Source organism: Balaenoptera acutorostrata, chromosome 6, assembly GCF_949987535.1.
Source record: "Balaenoptera acutorostrata chromosome 6, mBalAcu1.1, whole genome shotgun sequence".
Classification (NCBI taxonomy): domain Eukaryota; kingdom Metazoa; phylum Chordata; class Mammalia; order Artiodactyla; family Balaenopteridae; genus Balaenoptera; species Balaenoptera acutorostrata.
In genome coordinates this window covers 29732299-29750954 of record NC_080069.1, presented here as the reverse complement: position 1 = coordinate 29750954, position 18656 = coordinate 29732299, and the positions used below count along the sequence as shown (strand labels likewise).

The following is an 18656-nucleotide window of genomic DNA, read 5'->3' as shown; positions in this document are numbered from 1 at the left end:
TCCACTGGTAAAGAATCCACCTTCCAACTCAGGGGATGCGGGGTTTGATCCCTGGTTGGAGAACTAAGATCCCACATGCCGCGGGGCAACTAAGCTGGCTCACCACAACTACTGAGCTCGCACGCCTCAACGAGAGAGAGAAAACCCACATGCCACAACTAGAGAAAAGCCCGCTACAGAGAAGCCCACATGCCACAACTAGAGAGAAGCCTGTGCTTCTCAACGAAAGATCCTGCATGCCTCAACAAAGATCCTGCATGCCTCAACAAAGATCCCGCGTGCCGCAACTAAGACCCGACGCAGCCAAAAAAAAAGTCAGATAATAACAAGTTCTGGTGAATTGAAACCCTCAGACGCTGCTGGTGGGAATGGAAAGTGGTACAACCACTTTAGAAAACAGTCTGGCAGTTCCTCAAACAATTAAATATTGAGCTACTCCTAAAAAAATGAAAATATATGTCCAAACAAAATATTTTACGAGAACATTTATAGTAGAATTCTTCACAGTAGCCAAAAATCAGAAATAACCCAAATGTCCATCAGCTGAAGAACGGATAAACAAAATGTGGTCTATCCATACAACGGAATATTATTCAGCCATAAAAAAGGAATGAAGCACTGACACTTGCTACACCCTGGATGAACCTTGAAGACATTATGCTAAGTGAAATAAGCCAGTCACAAAGGCCACATATTCTCTGATTTCATTTTGATGAAATGTTCAGAATAGGCAAATCTACAGTGACAGAAAGCAGATTAGTGATAGGACTTCAGGGAGAAGTGGGGAGGAATGAGGATGATAAAGCTACAGGTTTCGTTTTGAGGTGATGGAAACGTTCTAAAACTGACTGGTGGTGGTGCAGAGCTGTGAATACACTGAATTGTACCCTTTAAATGGATGGATTGTATAGTATATGAATTATATCTCAATAAAGGTGGGGAAAAAGAAAATAAAAAAGAAAGAAGCCAGAGAGGAAAAATACCTTATCCACTGAGGAGCAAGGGTAAGAGTTACACTGAATTTCTCACCAGAAACCATGCACTCAAGTTGAGCATAGGGTGAGACATTTGAAGTGTTAAAAGAAAAAACCCACCAACTTAGAATTCTGTGCCCATCAAATTATCCTTCAAAAGTGAAGAAGAAGTAAAGACTTTGTCAGACAAACAGGAACTGTCTTCCAGCTGTGAAGGGACAAGGGTGGTTCAGAGCAGCTGTCTGTACAACCTCACATCCACGCAGTCATGGTGCCCCCCTCACCAGAAACCATTTCCTGTGGCCCTGATCCTGCTCTCTGCCCTCGGTCCTCATATAGGACAAGGCTGCGCAGGGGGAGAGTGTGCTCTAAGAAGACGTAGGGACACCCTACCAGGCCGTGGACACAGAGGAAAGCCCACAGCCATTTGATAACAGGACCTGCCACCTCCAGAGGATGGTCTCAGGCTGGACACCAGCCCCCACTCCTGGTCCATAAAATGGGGACGGTAGCCTCTCTCTCAGGAAGGTTCCATGGGAAGGGCCATACCAGGTGGGGGAGATAGGTCCCTTCCCTCCCGGGCTGTGAAGAGGGTCCCCATGACCTGTCCTCGGAGGTGCTGAGAAGGGAGAGATCAGCCCCCATGCCGGGAGCACCTGGAGTTTGGGGGACTGTGCTGCTCCCCCGGAAGGAAACCCATGGCCCTGGAGCCCTAGTGGTGGGGTGCGTACCCAGACCTCAGAGGGAGCAGGCAGGCTGGAGAGGAAAAGGCTGCCAGCTGCTCACCTGGGAAAGGTCCGACTCCGCAACTCCTTGATGAAGAGCTGGCTGCCGTTCTGCACGGGCTTCACTTCGGGAGTCTGCCCCGGGCCGTGTTTGTGCCAGGTTCGCTTCTTTTTCACTGCGGGGGAACAAGAGGCAGGTCATCACCCACAGCCCCCTCCCCGTGCTTCCAGGGATCCGGCCGCGAGGGCAGCCACCGTGAATGCTGCAAGACTCAGGCCCCTCAGAGGCAAAGAACTTGGGGTTCCCTGTCCCTGGCCCACCCAGCCTCCCCTGCCTCTCAGGACCCCAAGTTGTCACAGGGTCAGGAGCCCCCGCCCTCCACGTCCTTGAGTCACAGCCCCCACCTCACTCCCTACCTCCCGACCTGCCAGCTCAGACGATGGCACCCGAAAGCTGGGGCCTTCCTGGGACCCCATGTCACTCAGCAGACTGAGTAGTCTGCTGAGAACTCGTCAGAGGCGCCTCCTGAGAAGGTCCCACTAAGGCTCACTATTCTGGACACCTCCCGCCTGGCCTCCCCTCAGATTTGCCCTCAAACAGCACCAACCCTGTCCTTCCCTGCTGGGACCTTTGCTGCCATGACAGACCACAACTCACAGGCAGGGCAGGCCAGCGCCACCTGCCGTGCCCGCCCTCTGCCCTCCCCACCCCCTGCCCACTCCCTCAGGCTGTCCTATTGTCACACATGCTCCAAGGGCACTGGACACACCCACCTTGGACTTTTTACACGTGAGTATGCACACCTGTCCCTACTGGGCTGTGACACACGTGCACACACATACACATGTATGTGCACCCACGTGCAAGCACACATGCCCCTACTGGACTGGGACAGGCACGTGCACACTAGCACACACACACACACACACACGCAAGCACAAACGTGCACACGCATACACACTAACATTTGCCCCTACTGGACTTCGAGCCCCCAGAGGGAAGGAAGCTATTTCCCTGATACCCTTGTTCCCATTCAGGGAAGCCACAGATTAACTCGGTGAGTGAAGATGGGCCAGGCATGGAGACCATCCCTGGGGACTGCCTGGAAGGGTTTGAAACAGGCTGAGATGAGACTGGAGGTGAGGGAGAGCTGGCGGGGCCCTCAGGGTGCCTGTCCTTCACAGATGCAGACAGGGTGGGGGCTGCAGTCCTCCTGCATCTCGGTGGTTGTGGGGATGAAGGGAGCTGACAACTGCCCCTGAGTAGGACCTGCCTAAAGCAAGAAGGGGAAGGCGCTGGGTGGGTGGTGGCTGAGCTGAGCTCTGTTCCAAACTGCCACCCCTTCCCCGTCTCATCAAGTCATAGCTCCTTGAGACTGTCTCCTACAACAGGTGATATTTACATCATGCTTGGTCTCCAAGACCAAGGTGTGAGTGGATACTATAGAAATCTGTCAAGATCCTACGAAGTGAGGTCCGGAGCTGGAACTTCTGGTGGCAGCACCAGGCACAGACAGGAGATCCAAAGGGATCCAACTATCCTGTAGTCATGTGACCCTAGGCAAGTTACTAGGTATCTCTGTGCTTCATCATTAATGCTAGTCCTGGCTTCCCAGGCTCCTCGTGAGTGTGGAGTGACCTGTGTCAGAAGGTCATGTGGGGAAACCAAGTCTTGGAGGGGGCATGCAGCCCAGCGATAGCAGACATGCAGGGGAGCAGTGGGCAGCAGAAGAAAGAAGCAGCATCTCCATTGCCTGCCAGGAGCTGGGCCTGAGAAGTGCATGCTGACCAGGGGCCAGTGGCAGTCCTGGGTCACCTGGGCTTCCCAGGCCCTCACTCGGGACTGGGCAGCTCCAAGCACCTCATGGAGAGGCTGGAATACGCCTGATACTGTGGCTGGAGCAGGTATGCTGGGACAACGGCCAAAGATGAAGCTGTGAGGCAGGGTCTGAGCTCCATGGGGCTACCCTTGAACCCCTCTGCAGCCCTGGCTGGTGGGCTCCCTCCCTCCCCAGGGCCCATGACCCTCCTAAGCCCAGAGGCTGAGCCTTCTCCTGCCTATGGTGGCCCAAGGCAGGGGCCCTCTGACAAGGTGCCCAGGAGACAGCAGGAAGCTGGTGGGTCTCAGTGGGTCCCCTTGGTTATGGGGGCAAGAGGTGTCCCTAAGGCATTCAGCACCACAGCCCGGCCCACCGTCCTAAGCGTGGTTCACCCCACCATGAAGATGTGACAGCTACACCTGCCTCAGGGAGGAGGAAAGTAAGAAATTAGTAAGTAACCTCTTAAGCAGTCATAGAGCTAACAAGAGGCAACACCAGGATTCAGAACCACTTTAAGGGCCATGTCACCCGCTTCCTGCGAGCCTTCGTGTCAGTAAGGATACCTTGACGAGTTCCCACAGGGATCCCTGGGTCCCCCCCTAAATCTGTGAATTGCGTAAACCTGTGGGCCTGAGGGCCACAGACCAAAATCAGTCCAAGGGACAGGTGGCAACAGCATGGGGCGAGAACCCTGTGATCTGGTAAAGACACGCAAAGCCAGAGGGATGTGGCCTCAGGCCCAGCTCACTCTGGAAACCCCGCCTCCAACCCATCCTGGTGCTCCATTCCCCAGCTCTATCCTGTTCTGGTCCTCTCCCTGCCATCCCCACCTCACTGTGCCCATCACAAACCTCACCCAGGCCAGGGCGAGGAAAGGAGGCAGGCTCATGGGCTTAGGGGGCCCCCAGGGGGCACAGAGTCATCGAGGGGTCTTACTGTGGAAGGTGTGACTGGAATCCAAGCAGAAAAAACCAACCAGTGTGTCACAGACAGGCTCTGGTCAGGGCACACACATGTAAAATAAAGGGTGATGGGCAATCTAGGAGCGCACACTGGCAGAAGATGCTAAAACCAGTGCCTTCGTCCCTGATGGGCACACAGGCCTCAATAACAAGAAGAAGTCTGATTCACAGAATTGATAAATCACATATGCACGCACACACGTGTGCACACATGCAAGACACACATACAGACACACAGCCAAGGAGGGGCTGCAAGGTCCTGCCAGGCTGCAGTCCCACACTGTCTGCTGATCTAGAACAGCGCTCACAGAGGTGGCCCTGCCCCCCACCCTCCTTGAGCACCTCCCAGGGTAGCGCCTACCCAGCCACTCAGCTCTATATGGCAGGGGGGTGTCTCCCGGCCCCAGCCCTGATCAGCCCCCCACCCCACACCCAGGGCCACGAGATGCAGGACCTGGGTCCACACCCTGTCTGTCTCTCCTAGGCTCTGAGCTTTCCTGGAGGTTCATGAGGTACCAGGAATTCAGGTTAAGCCACGGGGTGACAGTCATCCTCCTGTACCTGCTGGAAAGCAGTTACCAGAAGGATCGGGTAATTTAGGTGAGATGATAGTCATCCTCCTGTACCTGCTGGAAAGCAGTTACCAGAAGGATCGGGTAATTTAGGTGAGATGATAGTCATCCTCCTGTACCTGCTGGAAAGCAGTTACCAGAAGGATCGGGTAATTTAGGTGAGATGATAGTCATCCTCCTGTACCTGCTGGAAAGCAGTTATCAGAAGGATCGGGTAATTTAGGTGAGACGTATTGTGAGCATCAGTGCTGCCGACTTCTAGGGGCATGAGGGTAAGTCAGGAACTTGAGAATCTTCATGCCTAGGAAGTTCAGAAGCCACCAGGCCTTCTCTTCTTCATCTTCTCATGCATTTACCTCACGCCCACACGTGCTGGAGGGTAGGGCACAAGAGCCGAAATGCATACAGCTCCCATGGTCACTTAGTGATGATGGGGCACAGGCCAGGCACAAAGAGAGGTCCAAGAAAAGTCAAGGAGAGGTGAGACCCCACTTCACCCAGCTTCCCAAGGGGCTGGGCTGGGCTCCCTTGGCTGGCCTCGACTCACAGAACAGGGGTGCTGGCGGTGGGCTTCCGCCCTGTGCTGGTGTCCTCCCTCTATGCCCACTGGATCCACAGGACTCACTCCACAAGGGCTACAGGGGTCCAGCCCCAGAAGCCCCATGGCACTTCCCCCACATAGACCTGGCCTTGGAACTTGCCTTCTAGCCATGATGTGGGCCACCCTGGATGAGCCTGTGCCTTGGGGAGCCCCCACTGGGCCTCCCACGCCCCCAAAGGACCAGATGGAAGGGGAGGAGGATAAAGTCCTTGTGATGCACAAATAGCAGTTTGAGAAGGGAATTCTTTTGCATTTCAAAAATACAACATTCCTTGGCCGTATACTTCAATAAAAAAAAAAAAACTATTATTTTTCCTCCCTGTACTCTTACTTATTAATAATGTAGAATTGACAGGAAAAAAAATGTTTTTCACTGCTGGAAAAAAAAAGAGAGAGAGAGAAAGGTGATCACCTAAGATTCCATGCAGGGGGTGTTAGAGAAGAGAAGGAGAGCAAATCCCCAACAATCCACATTCCTGGACCCCTGCAGAGAGATGGCCAGCTGGGCAGAGCTGGGCAGGGCTGGGATGGATGGCCCCTTGGACATCTCCCAGGCTATGTACCCATCTCAGGTTGCCTGGTCACTGCTAATGCTGGACTTTGCAACCCCTGCCCAGGCCTTTGAAGGCTGGTGGGCTCTTTGCAAAGGCCGTGAGGGGCCCCAGCTGCATGTGCAGGCAGGAGATGATCAGGAGGGGCCACAGTGGGCCCAGCAAGGCCATGAGGGGCAATGAATGAGGCAGGAGGTGGTCCCTAGATACCAGAGTCCCCTGCCTGCAACTACACAGGGCGGTTCATGCCAGCAAGGTGGGGTCCAGTTGGGGTTGGGGTCAAGGCCAAGCAGAGACCCTGCCCCCACAGTCAGATCCAAGGAGCAGCAGCATGGTGCTATACTTACGGGTGGACTTCCCATGGGTTTTCTCACAGTTTGGGCAGTGGTATATGTCGATGTCTGGGGCCTCCTCCTCTTCCACTCCAACACAGCTGAAACGGATGAGAAACAGACATCATTAACCAGCAGTCAGGACTCCTCAAGTGCTTCCCCTGCAAAGATCTGCAGCACCTCCCACTCACTTTTCAAGAGGAAGGGCAGGGTAGCATGAGGGCAGCTGGGGCAGAGTGTGTGTGGGGACAGTGGCCCACATGGATGGGATGGGAGACTTGAAGTGGAGAGGGAGGGTCAAGGAAGACCTCACCATGTGTGACTGGGAAAGGCAAAGGGAACTGGCCATCCTTTGGGCCTGCCTCCATGAGGGTCATTACTGCCCTGTCACCACAGAGCCCAGGGAGGTTGAGGCGGGGGGAGGGGGGTGCGTGTCTCAGAGCCAGGGCACCCCCACCATTTCACCATAGGCAGTTTGCAGCCATAGGCAGGGCCCCTCTGGACCCCGTGAAGGGGACTGCTGTAAGTCACCTTCCCCAGGGAGCTGTACCATGGTGCTGGGACAACTGGATATCAGAAGGGTGAAGTTGAACCCCTACCTCACACCATATACAAAAAATTAACTGAAAATGGATTAACAATCTAAATATAAGAGCTAAAACTATAACACCCTTAGAAGAAAACACAGGAGTGAATCTTCATGACCTTGGATTTGGGCATGGATTCCTAGAAATGACACCGAAAGCACAAGAAACAAAAGGAAGGGCTTCCCTGGTGGCGCAGTGGTTGAGAATCCGCCTGCCAATGCAGGGGACACGGGTTCGAGCCCTGGTCTGGGAAGATCCCACATGCCACGGAGCAACTAAGCCCGTGAGCCACAATTACTGAGCCTGCGCATCTGGAGCCTGTGCTCCGCAACAAGAGAGGCTGCGATAGTGAGAGGCCCGCGCACCGCGATGAAGAGTGGCCCCCGCTTGCCGCAACTAGAGAAAGCCCTCGCACAGAAACGAAGACCCAACACAGCCAAAAATAAATAAATAAATAAATAAATAAATAAATATTAAAAAAAAAAAAAAAAGAAACAAAAGGAAAAAGACATAAATTAGACATCATCAAACTTTAAAACTTTTCTGCATTAAAGGACACTATCAAGAAAGTGAAAAGGCACTGTGCAGAATGGGAGAAAATATTTGCAAATCATATTACCTGATAAGGGTCTATCATGCAGAATGCATAAAGAACTTTACAACTTAACAACAAAAAGACAAATCAATTTAAAAATGGTCAAAGGGGGCTTCCCTGGTGGCGCAGTGGTTGAGAATCTGCCTGCTAATGCAGGGGACACGGGTTCGAGCCCTGGTCTGGGAAGATCCCACATGCCACGGAGCAGCTGGGCCCGTGAGCCACAATTGCTGAGCCTGCGCGTCTGGAGCCTGTGCCCCGCAACGGGAGGGGCCGCGATGGAGAAAGGCCCGCGCACCGCGATGAAGAGCGGTCCCCGCACCGCGATGAAGAGTGGCCCCCGCTTGCCGCAACTGGAGAAAGCCCTCGCACGAACCGAAGACCCAATACAGACAAAAATAAATTAATTAATTAATTAAAAAGAAAATCCTTAAAAAAAAAAAAAAAATGGTCAAAGGATCTGAATAGACATTTCTCCAAAGAAGAAATACAAATGGCCAACAAGCTCATGAAGAGAAGCTCAACATCCTTAAGTCATCTGGATGCCACTGAAATGCAAATCAAAACCATGAGATACCACTATACACTCACTAGGATGGCTATAATCTTAAAAAGAAAAAAAACAAACAAGCAGGAGACTAGCAAGTGCTGGTGAAGATGTGGAGAAATTAGAACCCTCTCACATTACTGGTAGGAACATAAAATGGTACATTTTCTATGCAAAACAGTATGGTGGTTCCTCAAAAAGTTAAATATAAAATTATAATATGACCTGGCAATTCCACTCCAAGGTATAGACCCAAAAGAACTAAGAACAGTTTCTCAAACGAATCCTTGTATACAAATGTTAACAGCAGCATTAGTCACAATAGCCAAAAGATGGAAGCAACCCAAATGTCTGTCAACTGATGAATGGCTCAACAAATTGCAGTGCCGCCCTACAATGGAGTAGTATTCAGCCTTAAAAAGGAATGAAGTGCTGATGCGCACTACAGCAAGGATGAGCCTCAAAAGCATTGTGCTGAGTGAAGGAAACCAGACATAGAAGGCCACATACTGTGATTCCAGTTACATGATCATGCCCAGAATAGGTAAATGCAGAGAGACAGAGGCCGACGGGCAGCACCAGAGGGTGGGGGCAGAGAGGAATGGGGAGTGACTGTTGAGTGCACACAGAGTTTCCTTTTGGTATGAAAATGTTCTGGAACTAGATAGAGGTGATGGTTGCACAATACTGTGACTGTATTAAATGCCACCAAATTGTTCACTTTAAAATGGTTAATTTTATGTGAATTTTATCTCAATAAAAAAGAAAAAGAACCTGGTGGCCCTGTGAGAGTGACACCATCCATCATCACTAAGGCTGGCTGAGTGCTGACTCTGCATCTGGCAGCATCAAGAACTCTACATTCATTTTTTTGCAGCAACCTTGCAGTAATCGGGATAATTATCATTAGCCCTATTGTACAATGAGGAAACTGAGTCATAAGAGGTTAGCTGTCTGCCCACACCCAAAGGTCTCCTCACCGTTCAGAGGGACAGTTCTCCCCCCACCCTCAGCCACTAGCCCAGGATGAGCACTCAGCAGACAAGACCCTCTGCAGGCCACCAACGCCCCAGGGTCCCTGGGCAGGACACTGCCTGCCACAGCTGCCGCAGTCCGACAGCCCTGGGAACAGAGCCTGAAGCCCAGAAAGACCTTGGCAAGTGTTTTTTTGAAAATATAAAGTTCGGTCTTCACTTCAGAACATAAACGGTAATAAAGTGAAAGAAGTCTGAAGAGTCAGATGTAAAAGACAAAGCCATCAAAATCAGAACATGAGGGCTCATTTGCTCTCACGACGCAAAGTGACTTTCTAAACAAACAAACAAAAAAGAAAATGGAAAGGAAACCGGAGAGGACACTGATGGATTGAAACAGTGCTCCAAATCATGAAAACAAACCTCAAAGTGCTATGAAAAGTATGTACAGCAAATATAGCACAGTTTTTCTGCTCTTCCTCCATGAACTATATACTGGCATCTCCCAACATTAACAGGGCAGAGCCAGGAACAGAACAGGCACATGCTACAGCTGTGTGAGAAGGATGCCCAACCTCATTAACCACCCATGAAAGGCAAGCTAAAATCACAATACATATCATTTTCAACTGACAAATTAACCAAAACCGAACACATTAAACTGGTAACATGCCACATTGGCAAAGGCACAGTGAGGACAGTAAACACAGCCAGATCTCCCCAGCCCCCCGGCATGGGGCGCTCCCTGGAGGCCGGGGCAGCAGAGGACAGCTTCTCTCCACCCAGGAGGAGGAAGAGCTGGCTCACCTGAACCCCCACCCCCTACCCAGGGCTAGCCCACCAGGCCTGACCCTCTGCTCTTTCCCTACCAGTCTTCCCCAAGCCCCTGCCTTCCAGAGCCAGGCTACAGAAGGGTCCTGTGCCTTGGGTCTTCTCTGCATGGCAGGCCCTGAGCTGGCTGTCCTCAGTTTGCTCATCCATAAAGTGGGCTCATGATACCAGCGATCACACCAGGGTGAAGATGGCTGAAACCCAGCAACTGTAGAACCGGGCACACAGTGAGCCCCCATCACCCATACCCACCAGGAGTCATGGACTGAGACAAAGGCAGAGCCCTGCAACTGCTCAGGATTGGCCAGGTCCAGAGACTGGACCCAGAAGTTACACCCCACATCCACACCTGGAGTCCTGTGAAAATTAATAAACAGACCCTCATTTAAAATGGAGTCAGGAGGCCATAATGGAGAGCTCTTACACCCGATCACTCAATGTCAATTATAGACCCAGAGGAAGAGACTATACCTTTGTATCTCCAACAGGAAGAATGTTACTACTTTACTACTACCCAGAAGGAGGAAGAATTTCTCCTTGCCTGGCAACAGCCCAGCCAACCAAAGGCTGTCACACTTAGCCAATGAAAGCCACTATATTTCGAACTCCCAGTTTCCTCCAATGGACTCTTGTTTTACAACAGCTCCTCCCAACTCTCCCTTCTCCTCTATAAAAGAATGTTACTCTCCTTTGTTCCCTGGACTTGCCTGTGGCTTGCCAGAGATTGCATGTCCCAAACTGCAATTCTTTGCTGTGCCTGAATAAACCCATTTTTCTGGTAAACTAGCTGGCTGTGTTATTGTTTTAGGTCAACAGCGCATACTGCACATCCACACTGGGCAGCGGCTCCAGGCTCTCTCCTCACTGGCAGCTCCTGGAGCTCACAAACACTGAGGATGGCCGACCTCCCCTGATGGGTCTGCCTCTGTCCCATGGCCCGGTGTGAACCCCTGCCTGCCCAGGTCCCAGGGGCCCCAGGGACAAATGAGGAGGCTGCAGCAGGTTCTGCTGCAAGGCCTCTATGCGCCGGCACTGACCCTGCAGGTGGGCAGGAGGTCTGAGGTCAGATGACACAGACTTAGGGCCCTTTCAGGAGGTCAGGAGTCAGGTGCACCTTGGAAGGTCCAAGGGGCTTCTCTGATGGAGGCTCCAGGTCAATCAAAAGGAAGGAAACCAATGTGCCTTAAAATACAAACCCCCCGCTTGGCATTCCTCAGGCCTAGTTACTGGGACTGGCTCCCCCAAACACTACCTGCTGGTCCCACACATCCCTGAAGCCTCATCATGCTCTGGAAAGCCCACGGCAGGGGCCCCTGTGACAGGCGTGGAAGCTGAGACCCAGGGGTCACGACCATGTGCATTGTGCTTGCTGACACCCCAACTCCACCCCGGGGGGTCTTTAGAACACCACCACCTGGTGGCCTCAGGTCTCACCTGGGCCAGGATGGGTCTGGCTGTTTGCTATGTTGTGCAGGAAGGCCCCGGGACTGAAAGAGAAACTGAGAAGCAGGGAAGGCGGGTTCTGTTCTGCTGGGAACACCTTAGAGCTGCCCCTCACCTAGGAGGGGAAGCCAGTGCTTGGGCCACCCACCCCACGGAGACCACTACTGGCTCACAACAAGAGCTGGGCACCCAAGGACTGCCCTGATGGACGTGGGGGGCTCAGCACACCCAGCCTGCTAGTCCTCCTGTGTCTACAGCAACGCACCCAAGAGCCTCGCCTGTCCCCTGCCCCCTGCCCCTTGTGGGACTGCAACAGACGAAAGCTCTATGAGGATACAGTGAGCTTCTTGATGGAAGGTGGGCATCACTCTCCTGGGAAGCAGGCACTAGAGCCTGCCATACACTCCAGGCCCAAGCAGGGGTTCGAAGTTACCTGCAAATGGTCCACGGGAAAAAGGAGGATGAGGGGCATCACCTGCAAGCTGGGCCCTGGACGTGTCCGGGCCCAGCTGCATCCGTGTCCCCAGGATCATCACAACTGCACAAGGTAGCCCCAGCTGCAGCCTGGGAGGGTCAGCCAGGCCTCGGGCTGCGCTGGCCAGGTGAGCACACTGTGGTGTCTGGGGGAGGGCATGAGGGTGAGAGGAAGAGGGGCAGAGGCAGGGAGAGAGAGTGGGGGAGGTAACTCAGGGCACAGGGGAAAAGACCAGCAGCTGGGAGAGGTGTTGTGGGGCCAAGGCAGGGAAGCCCTACACAGACCTCGAGGCTAGATGGGGACAGAATCACCCAGGACATCAGTTCTAAAACAGAGCTCCAACTGCAACAGCCCTGACACCTTGGCAAAAAGACACAGTCAGCCAGATAATTGTGGCATTTGTCATTTTTAACTCTGGTGAGAGCAGCAGTCCCCCAAGCACCCCATAGGCCGCATGGCTTCCTAAAGGACAGAAGCTTCAGGGGCCAAATCCAGCCTGCCCAGCCTCAGTGCCCAGGGTGGAAAGCCGTGGCCCACCCAGGGGGTGGGCAGCAGGCAGAAGCACAGGCTGCCAGGGCCACCTAAGACATCAACACGGACCATGCTGACCCCGCTTTCCCTCCCTTGGAGAGAACCCAGGTCGCTGGCACCCAGGACTCCAGGTTCCTAGGAGAAGACTCAAATGAATGAGTGATGTTTCCACCAACCTGTAGACCTCCCAGGGGCCCAGGGATGGCTCTGCCCATGTGACAGCTGAGGGAGAAGCTGGGACACAGACCGAGGTTGGACCCAGGCCTCACAGCATAAAGGAAACCTGGAAACCACCTGCCCGGCACAGGCAGACGGTAATGCAGAATGCTCTGTGCGGGCAGGATACTGCTGAACTAATTTAAAAATAAAAAGAATGAGGTAGATTTTTACAGCCTGACATGGAAAGATATCCACAGTAATTGTAAATTGAAAAATCGCAGGTAATAGGAGAACGTGTATGGTATAATTTCTTTTGGTGGAAAACCCAAAACACAATTATGGGGTGTGTGAATGTGTGTGTGTGTGTGTGTGTGTGTGTGTGCGCATGAGTGTATGTGCACTGCATGCATGTGTGCATACATGTGTAAGTTGCACATGTGTGCATACACGTGTGTGCAAGTGTGTGTGTGGGCCCATGTGTTCCTGTCTATGTGCTCATTCAGTCCACCACACTCACCTTGCCACTGAGGGGGCAGGTGGTGAGAAACAAGGAGAGATGCAGCTGCATTTTCAGGGGCTCACGACACAGTGGGGCCAGGAACTGGTTTGATCTGAGCCACCAGCCACCCCAGCACGCCAGAAAGTCAACCCCAAACAAATGTTAAAGGTAATTTGGTACCCAGAGCCAAGTAAGTAGAAAGACAACAGAATTTTCAAAGGCAGAGGTGAGTGGGGGATAAGACGTCAAAGAAAATGACCAAGAAAAAGGGAACTGAGGGGTGGGAGGCTGCAGATTTCAGACACTTGCAAAGGCGGCAAAATCATGTCAGAATTGCCAAAGTGGCCAGCTGCCCTTGGGAAGTCCTGCTCCCAAGGAAGCCTGGGTTCCCTGCTCTTTGTGCAAAATCTGAATCTGCCCCTTGGAGATGCTCTGGTTGTGAGACCCTTGTGACACCAAGGGCCAGGGGGACCGAGAGAGGAAGCGGCTCTTCTGAGGTCATCCCACAGTAATCCCTGCTCTGCCCTCCAGTAGGGCGACTTCCAGCAGGACTTTCTAGAATCCCAGCCCCAAGCATGCAGGGTATGACCTCATGGTGATGGCCCTGCCTGAGGAGCTCCCCAGGGCACAGGCTCCTGGCCCGGCCTGGGCACCCCACCACACTCCTCTGCTCAGCCTGTGAGAATCAAGGCTGGAATTTTCTCATGAATCCACAATTAGATCGCATTGTGGTTTTTTTCTATTGTGTTGTCAAGAATGTTGATTTAACATAAACCACAACTTCTGTAACACTGTTTTGACTTTTTTTTTAAGTTAGGGGAGGAGCCTCAAAGAAGGAAGTGGCCCCTTTCAGTTCCAGAGGGGAGGGGGACGGGTAAACCTCACCTCACATGCCAGCCCCTGCAGTGTGAAGCACCGAGGGGCTCAGAGGTGGCACAGTTGACGTGTCAATAATGGTCATGATGCAGGTGGGGCCACAGGGACCAGGCACTCATCCTGCCCATGGAGGAATTAACATGGGGAGGAGTCTCCCCAAATATGGTCGTGTGTGCCAAGAGCTTTAAGAAGGATTTTATCCTTCAGGCCAGTAATTCCACAACTACAAACCTATTACAAGGCAGAAAGTAGAAATGCATACAAGATTCACATGCAAGATGGTCCACCGCAAGATTATTTAAAACAGCGAAAAATTAGGAGTAGTAAACTTTTCCAGCCAGGAGGTCAGATACCCAGGTCATGCTACGCTCACACAGCAGAATATTATGCAGTCATCAAAACTCAGGTTTTATTTTTAAGTGTACATGTTTAAGATCTGCAGACACTAAAACTACAGCCCTGGCACACAGAAGGGTTCCACACTGGTGCCAGGCAGTGGCATGCTTGTTTTCTCTTTACACTTTTCTGTACTTTCCTAAATCACTGAAAATGAGTGTGTATTCTTTTTATAACAAGCAGCAAAATTCCTGCTTTATTTGGAAAGTCAGAACGGTGCCCCTTCCCAGCTCACCTCCTCCTGCATTTCTTAGGTCCTGGTGCCCCATTGAGAGGGGCTCCTGAGCTGTCCACCCTGCAGCGAGGCTGGGACACCCATCTCAGGGCCCCTGGGTCTCCCCCAGGGAGCCTGATGGAGGGGAGAGGCCACGTTGGAGACAACAGGGAGAGGCAGGGCAGGCAGACACCTGCATGGAAGCCTGGGCTGGCCAAGGAGCCCTAGAAGGCATGGGGGTGCTCAGTGATTCCCCTCATGATGACTTCATCCTATGTCAAGCCAGCCCCACTTCACGGCCATCCCCTTCCTCCCTCATCCTCCCCCATTCCAGCCTGCGGTCTCCGAAGGACACCCAGAAACTGTTCACTGACACATTTCCACACGATGCAGCCATGGGGACCACAACTCGGTCACCACTCGGCTTCAAGATGGTCATCAGCCACATGTCATACTTAAGGTGGTCCTTTAGGCCCTAATCGTGTGAACAACTACTAAATCACTGAATGCCCAGCCACCAGTCCAGGAGCCACACAACCTTCTGCACACGACAGGGGAGAAATCACAGTGGGAGGAGGGAATTGACACCCTCAGAGCCACACATGGGCTCAAGGCAGTGTGTCTGGGTCCCACCTCGGGACGCCCCCAGGCAGCAGCTGTCCATGGGTTTTGTGGTTTCACCCTAAGAGCCTCAGGCATGGTGTGCAAGGGGGAAGCTGAGGCCCAGAGAGGTCCGCATTTGCCAGGACTAAGTGAAAAGGTGGCAAGAGCAGGTGGGGGCAGCCAAGTCTGTTTGCACCCCACAGCTCGTACGCCAGGCTCAGGAGCCTTCACAGCTTCCAGTCAGCCAAGGGCCTGCTTTGCAGGAGTAGGTAGCAAACACTTTGCCACAGGAGGAGGTGGGGGGTGCAATAAGGACCGGACCCCTGAGGAACCTGAGCCCTCATAGGACAAGTTCATAAAGAAGAGCAGGAAAGGGGAAAGAGAAAACAGCCAGACCTGGCCCAGCTGGAAAAGCCTGGCCCCCAGGGAGGGGAGTGCCTGTGTGCATGGGATGACAGGGTGCCTGCCATGGCCTGGGGGGCGGTAGGTGACACTGCGCCACAGAGGAGGGTCTCACTACCAACCCTGGAGGGCAGTCAGCCTGGGGACTCAGTATATCAGGACCCCCAAGAGTCACACAGACCATGCGGCTTCCACCTGGACCTCGTGGGGACCCAGCCACAGAGCAATGACAGAGATTTGGTGGGGGTAGGTCTGCCTGCTGAGCTCAGATGCAGACTTGTGGGAAAAATCCACACAGTTGTTGTCAGAAGCCACTATGTTTTGGGGTGACTATTACACAGCCACAGATAACCAGGACTATGGGGAGGGACTGAATACTCAGAAGAAATGAAAACAGGTTCCAGAATGTGAAGGACAATTGTCCTCCCAGCCCCTGCCAGTGGGGCAGGTAAGCTCAAAAAGGATTGTATGTACAATGCCCAGCGCCACGCCTGGCACACAGCAGGAGCCTGCAAAGACAGTTCACTGCTTGTTGTAGTCACCATCACCATCACCATCATCATCACTGCAATCATCACCATCATCACTATTATCATCACCACCATCACCAGTACCATCACTACCATCACCATCACCAGCATCATTATCATCATCATCAACATTTTCTCCTGCTGGTCTGATGGATCATGACACATGCTCTCATCTGTCAGCAAGTGGCTGAGAAAGAGCAAAACTCCAGAGGGAAACACAGAATCCACATGGAAAGAATGTCAACATCTATTCTTCTTCCCAGATGTGTCACATCCACTCCTCCAGGACTCTGAGGTGAATGGACTCCAGCCCAGCCCCTCCTTATCTCCAAGGAGAGAATAAGGGGCCAGTGGCCTCTGACCAGCTGAGCCCCACCCCATCTTGCCCAGAGTTTTTCCTTCCTGGCCGTAATACCTTTGTTTGTGCTTCTCCACACTTCCCTCAGCAGGATGGGGCACCCAGGGGAAACAGAAGCCTCCGGGGGATGGAAGATATGGGGGGTTGGAAGCCATGGGGGAACAGCAGCCATCGGGGGGACAAAGCCACGGAGGGGATGAAAGCCATGGGGGGATGGAAGCCACAGGCAGACATGCTGGAGAGGAGTCTCCATCATCTTCCAGGCCAACCCGGAGAGCACCATTCAGAGGAATCTGGAGGAAGCACCACTGCAGGGGAGGAAAGCAGAGCCCAGAGAGCCTTCACTTAACTTCCCAATTTATCACAATTTATCACAATCTCTAAAAGAAACACTTGCGTCCATACTTGCAATGGAAGCAAACATTCATAGATGTACCTTGCAGGACACGTGGGGTTTCTCCTCTCTCCTAGTTCAAAGGTTTAAACAAGGTGGGTCATGACCCTATAAACTGATGTCGCTCACTCCAGTGGGTGCAGGTGGAGGTCAAGGTCTCCAATGTCCACACACCTCTCTTGCCAGCCACCTTGGAGCAGGTGACTCACGTCCCTAGTCTCCTTCATCTAGTAAAGGCACCGAAGGCAGTGGGAGGGGCAGTGAGAGGATTGACAGGATAGAGAAGAGCAGGGCAGGGGGGAGCAAGCACAGGGCCCTGGGAAGGGTCCCAAGTGGGGCAGAGTACAGCCCTGGGGAGTCTACAAACAGGTGCCACTATGAGATGGACAGGACCCAGGCCCTCCCCGGGCACGGGTGAGGGACTCAGGCAGAGCAGGTAGGTGACAGTTCTCTGCCTGCTCAATGTCACCATCACCTGAGAGGGCTCTCCCGACCCACCTCCCGTTTTGAAATTTTAAACCCTATAGAAAAATTACAATGGATGCCCGCGTTCCCTTCACTCAGGTTCTCCAGTGGTTAACAATTCCCCTCATTTGCTTTATATCTCTGTAGTGTTTTTCTGAAACACTTGAAAATATGTTATAGACGTGAGGACCGGCCCCCTAATTCATCAGCCTGCAGTCTCCTAAGAACCAAGCTGTCGCCACCATAACCACAACATCAAAGTTAACACCATAAGACGTGTCCTAATGCACATGTCTACATAGTCACATTTTCCCGGTTGTCTCGACAACATTCCTCACAGCTGTTTGTATGTTTGTCTCAGAATCACACGTGGCACCAGCTGCCCAGCCTCTGGGCTCCTTAAATGGGGGTGAGGGACGCTATCTGTCTTTGGCGCTATTGCCTTTTGCACGCTCCAAGCCAGTGATCTCCTACAGACACTGAGTTCTGGACTGTCTGGTGTTCCTGCACAACCACGCCTGACACGAGTGCCCCATGGGTGGTGCTGGTGCGGGTCACAGACTCGGCTCAGGCTGTGTCCCCATGGGCATGCAGACTGGAGTCTCTTGGCCAGGGCAAGTCCACTATCAGGGGATGAAGAAGCGACTTTGTGAGGGGTCACTCTGTTGCCCCCACAACGTCTGACCTGTGGCCTCAGTGTCCAGGGCTGATCCAGTTATTGCCCTGGGGTTTCCACTTACTAATATGTCCTGGCAATTATATTGTCTTGGCAATATGTCCAGACAAGATGGTAGAGCCTTTGGGAAGGTTTTGAAGATCTGGACCCCAAGCCCCACCTCACTCACTGGATCAGGCCCATTTCTAAAGACAAGCTGGGGCCTGGGAGCTGCTGTAGCAGGGCCGATTTTAGGAAGCCAGGTGAGGCCGGACCTATGCTCCTCTCAGCTCTCACCTGGGGTTTCCATGAGCCATCGGGGCTATAACTTCCTTCTTAGGCGGACACACAACCCCTTCCAGAAAAGCAGCCCACGTGCATAGCATGAGTCCCAGGCTCGCTCCTGGTTAGCAACCTTGGCCCTCGGCCACAGTCTGCACCCAGGTGCCAGCTTTGCCTAGGAATTCACTGCTCAACCTCATTTCTGGACTGTATTTGCTGATGGAAAACCCCAGGAGTCACTGGTGGAAACCACAGCTGGAGCACAGCCCCCTGCACCTGGGACGTAAGTCACTTATCCTCCAC

The 18656-nt window shown here is 52.8% G+C and overlaps 1 protein-coding gene across 3 annotated transcripts in view; it reads right to left on the bottom strand.

Moving 5' to 3' along the window:
- Positions 1 to 18656, bottom strand: part of PHF2 (PHD finger protein 2) — a 95162-nt gene that overhangs the window by 36336 nt on the left and 40170 nt on the right. For all 3 annotated transcript variants that reach the window (XM_057548726.1, XM_057548724.1, XM_057548723.1), the window contains exons 2-3: positions 6553 to 6638; positions 1761 to 1875 (exon numbers count right to left, since the gene is read on the bottom strand). In XM_057548726.1, the coding sequence (XP_057404709.1) occupies positions 1761 to 1875; positions 6553 to 6638 (201 nt within the window). The remainder of the gene's footprint in view (positions 1 to 1760; positions 1876 to 6552; positions 6639 to 18656) is intronic.